Source organism: Pteropus alecto, unplaced genomic scaffold (assembly GCF_000325575.1).
Source record: "Pteropus alecto unplaced genomic scaffold, ASM32557v1 scaffold320, whole genome shotgun sequence".
Lineage (NCBI taxonomy): Eukaryota > Metazoa > Chordata > Mammalia > Chiroptera > Pteropodidae > Pteropus > Pteropus alecto.
Window position 1 is genome coordinate 885,561 of NW_006429963.1, and position 4,138 is coordinate 889,698.

General features: G+C 58.4%; 1 protein-coding gene across 1 annotated transcript in view; it reads left to right on the top strand.

Moving 5' to 3' along the window:
- Nucleotides 1-890: 890 nt before the first annotated feature.
- The window catches only part of MNX1 (motor neuron and pancreas homeobox 1), an 18,248-nt gene continuing 15,000 nt past the window's right edge, over nt 891-4,138 (top strand). Inside the window, exon 1 of the mRNA XM_006904464.3 lies at nt 891-1,087. Coding sequence (XP_006904526.2) covers nt 891-1,087 — 197 coding nt within the window. The remainder of the gene's footprint in view (nt 1,088-4,138) is intronic.

Consider the following 4,138-nt stretch of genomic DNA (forward strand, 5'->3'; position numbering starts at 1 on the left):
GCCCGCCACAAAGGACGTGGGCATTCGTGAGCGGGGAGGGACAGCGGCCTTCGGGGTTTCCCGTGTCGTTTTACCTGTGAAGGGGCCCGGGCGATGGCAGGTGGCGCCTCGCACAGATGCCATGCGCCCCGCGATTCGCCTCCCCTGGGATGAGCCTTCTGGCTCCTTCTACGGCAACTGGAAAACGCACAGAGCACGCGGGGCCAGGAAGGGCTTTGGAACGGCCCAGCAGGTTTTCGTGTGCTTCTGGACGTCGGAACCCTAGAAGCTAAGGACCCCGCAGTCTCTGCGGGTCGCCCGCCGTTGTCCTGGCCCTTTCGGGAACACTCCCACGACACCGGGCTGTGGAAGCCCGGTGGACCCGGGTGAAACGCAAGGTCACGCAAGGCTGATTTAGTGCATTATTAGCTGTTTATACAGTTCCGAAGCAGCGCATGACGGGTGAAAAATGACTTTCCCATCTCGGGGAATAAATCAGGGCCAGAAGTGGTCCCACTTAATAGTTAACTGTAGCCAGTAAAATATTACACCTGTTATTATTCAGGGCAAACATGAGCCCTTCCATTTGTTTATTGAGGAAACAATTTATTTGAGGACATTTAATTGCAATAGTGAAGGCTGACTTGGGGGTTAATCCCAGTTTATCGATGCAATTAAAAGCGGTGTGTGCAGCGTCTCGTATCTATTATCTGGAGGCAGAGTGTTGACACAGGCCGGGTGTTGGGACGCCGTGCTCCAGCGTATCTGAGCTGTGCGAGGTGTAAGGTGGGGGCTGCCGGCTGGGGGCCCGGGACATCGCTATCTGTGCTCTGGTGAGCGTTTGCATAATCTAATTGGGGAAAGACTTCTAATTTGATTTGACTTGGAGCAATATGGGCTTGAATTGCCGTATGGATCCAGCGCTGTTTGGTTTCTCGTCAATGATTTATGGCGTTTTAATGCCCCCCGGGCAAACGCTACAGCTCTTCCTCACGCCTCGGGCAGCATCCCACATCGCCGTGGCCAAGTTCCGCCCCTTCTCCATCCCCAACTGCCGGACGCCTAGCCCCCCACCCCGGAATTCTCGGGCACCTGCTCCTCTCACCAGGTGACGATCTCCTCAGAGCTCAGAGGGACCTGTCCCCCGGGGAGCTGCCCCAGAAGGAAAAAGACAGGCCGGAAGGGCAGCCACGCCGCCCCTCGCTGGGGCCCATCCTCAGACGGGGCTGTGGACGGCAGCTCCAGAGACCTTTCCACGGCTCCCCGCTGTTGGCCATGATTTGTTTTCTGGTCGCATTTCTGTCATTTTCATCTTGGCTTCCAAAAAGTTATCTCTAATTGTTTTGCGGTTAATATTTACCCCCTGGGAACGATTTCCAGAACCTCCTGGAGATTCTTCCATCTTTTCTCTTTTCTTTCTGTCTGCCTCCTCCCCAGGCACCAAAGCGTAGCTTTATAATCTCTTCGATTGCTTCTGAGGGCCCTGGCGCTCAGCTGTTTTTCTCGGCCGGTTGTCACTGGATTGCATTGGTGGCCCTTTCTGTGCGTCCAAAGTCCCCCGTGACTCAGTGCCTGGTCCAGCACTCTGAATATTTGGGTGGTCGAACTCCTTGGGTGATGAAAAACTCAGCCGATGGAGCAATGAGGCTGGATTTTTCAGCAGAAACATGAAACTTGATCCTGCTGGCAGGTCCCTGAGTACAAATGGCAGGTTTTCCCCCAGGAGGTTGTAGGACAGACTTCGGTCTTCTGTCGCAAAGGCATTTGTGCCAAGAGCCACTCGGCTGTTGCAGGAATCGTGCCGAAGAAGAGGAATCTTGGGCCACACGGGTCTGGGTTCAAATCCTGACTCTGCCACTGGCGAGATGTGTGATTTGGGGGCAAACCAATCAAACTCTCCAAAGCCCTACTTCCCCACCTGTAGAATGGGCGTAAGACCACACTGGGCAGCGGGCGGTCCCGGGTTCTCGGCGGTTTCAGTCACCCCTTCTCCACCGAGCTTTCCGCTCCATCAAAACCCCACAAATTAAAAAAAAAGAAAAAGTCCCGTTACGTTTGATTATTTTTTGTTCTTCATAATAACTCTGTGAGGATGGCAAAATAAAAATTTCACAAATGGTGAAACCGAGACCCAAGAAAATTAATCAAATTTTCCAGGTGGAAGTTGATAAATGAACGAGCAGGGCCGGAACGGGACCGGCCGTCCTCCCGTTGTCTGATCGAGGAGAACAGGGTTCTGACACCGTCTGCTCTGAGCCCGACGTCCTCCTTCTGGAAGGATTCCGGGGAGACGGCCGGTGACACGTCCAGCTGTGCCCAAACACGGGCGGAAGCCTGACCTGCTGCGCGTCGGAGCGTTGGACGCGTCTCTTCCACATGTGCACTTTCTTTTCTCCTCCGAGAAGGAACTCAGTTCTCGAGTGTGGAAAAGGTGTTTTAAGCCCCTGCCTTACCCTTTAGTATTACGCTGCTCACGTGAAGTGGCTGAGCGAGAGCCAGCTGACGTGGAGCCTGTGGAATAGCCTATTTGAAACCAAGAGGCCAGAGAGTGTGCATGCGAGTGTCACTCTGAGCAGGGGACCGGACACAATTCTCCCCCCAAACCCCCACACACAGCTGTGCTGGAAGATGCTGCCACAGGGACGTGTTTCAGGCAGACACCCACCGTGGGCTGCGGGGCCTTTGGCTGCCCACTGCAGGCCATCGCCCTGCCCATGACAGACAGAGCAGTGACGAGCGAAGGAGGTCCATCCATTTTGCCCAAGGCACAGACAGCCCTGAGCACAGGGATGAGGGAATCCGCGGGTTTTGCTCATCGGGCGCTGTCTCATTGCCGAGCGCTAGTTCCCTCTACCCTGTCACTAGACAATCCCAGCAAAGGAGGTCCATCCATTTTGCCCAAGGCACAGCCCTGAGCACAGGGACGAGGGAATCCGCGGGTTTTGCTCATCGGGTGCTGTCTCATTGCCCAGCGCTAGTTCCCTCTACCCTGTCACTAGACAATCCCAGCTAAGAACCAGGAGGAGGAGATGAGCACGTTTTGATCCGACCCAGCAGCCGGGTTCGGGGTGAGGACGCGCGGTTCGTTCCCCTACAGAAAGCTTGCCTGCCATTGCGGTTGGCGTGAGAGGGTTTTAGGAGTGGGACAGCATCATTCGCGTGGCAGGCGCCGCCCCGCCCTGCTCCGGCAGAGGTGCTGAGGGAATAGGCTGCCAGCTTCATCTGACCTGAATCCCTCCTCTCCCCTCGAAAAGAATGCCATTGCCTGGAAGACCCCACGCGGGCGTCCAGCAGGCATTCTCTGCAGAGGGGCGCCTTATACAAGCAGCACTGACTGGCTGGGGGTCTGTGAGCTGGCCCTGGGCCTGCTCTGGGGACCCTGGCGAAGACCCCAGCTTCTTCCATCTGGCTTCCCACGACCTCCAAGGTCCTGACTTCAAATGCTAAAACTCCGCTCCTCCCCAGGCCAGCCCAGCGCCCGCGGCAGTGGTGGGGCCCAAGATAAGGCGCTGTACAGGCTCGGGGACAGGGACACCTGGCTTCTGTGGGAGGGCGAGGGGCTGGGGCCGCTCATGTTCCCACTCGAGGACACAGGCCCTAAGGAGGAAAGGGGTCTCTCTGCTCTGGGGAGCTGTTTAGGGCGTCCCTCCCACCTAGGGGAGGCGTGAGCGGGGAAGGCTCGGGCACAGAACAGGGTTCTCACTTCGCTCCCTGGAGCGGAGCGAGGGCCGGAGGGAGGCTAAGGGGCTCGGGGTCGCGGCGGAGAAGGCGCCTGAAGACGGCCGGTTGCTGGAAACGCCGCGGGGAGCAGAGCGTGAGCCCGCAGGGGGCTCGGGCGCCGGCAGGAGCGCGGGCGGGGGCGCCGCTCACCCCTCCAAACGCGCGGAGGGGTCGGAAGCGAATTACGGTCCGGCTCCCCCATCTCCCCCCTGGCGGGGACCCCATGGGGGCCTAGCCACTGACCCTCAGGACAAATGAGTGCCATTCCGAGCAGGGAGCAGGGACCATGGGACCCGGCCGGAAAGGGGTCAACTGCGCCTCGACCCACAGCCCTCTCCGCTCGGACAGGCGGCCGCCTCCCCCTCCTATTGCTCCGCCTGCCACCCAGATTGAGGCTGGGACAAGGGCGGGGCCTGGTGGGGTGGGGCGGGGCTAGGCC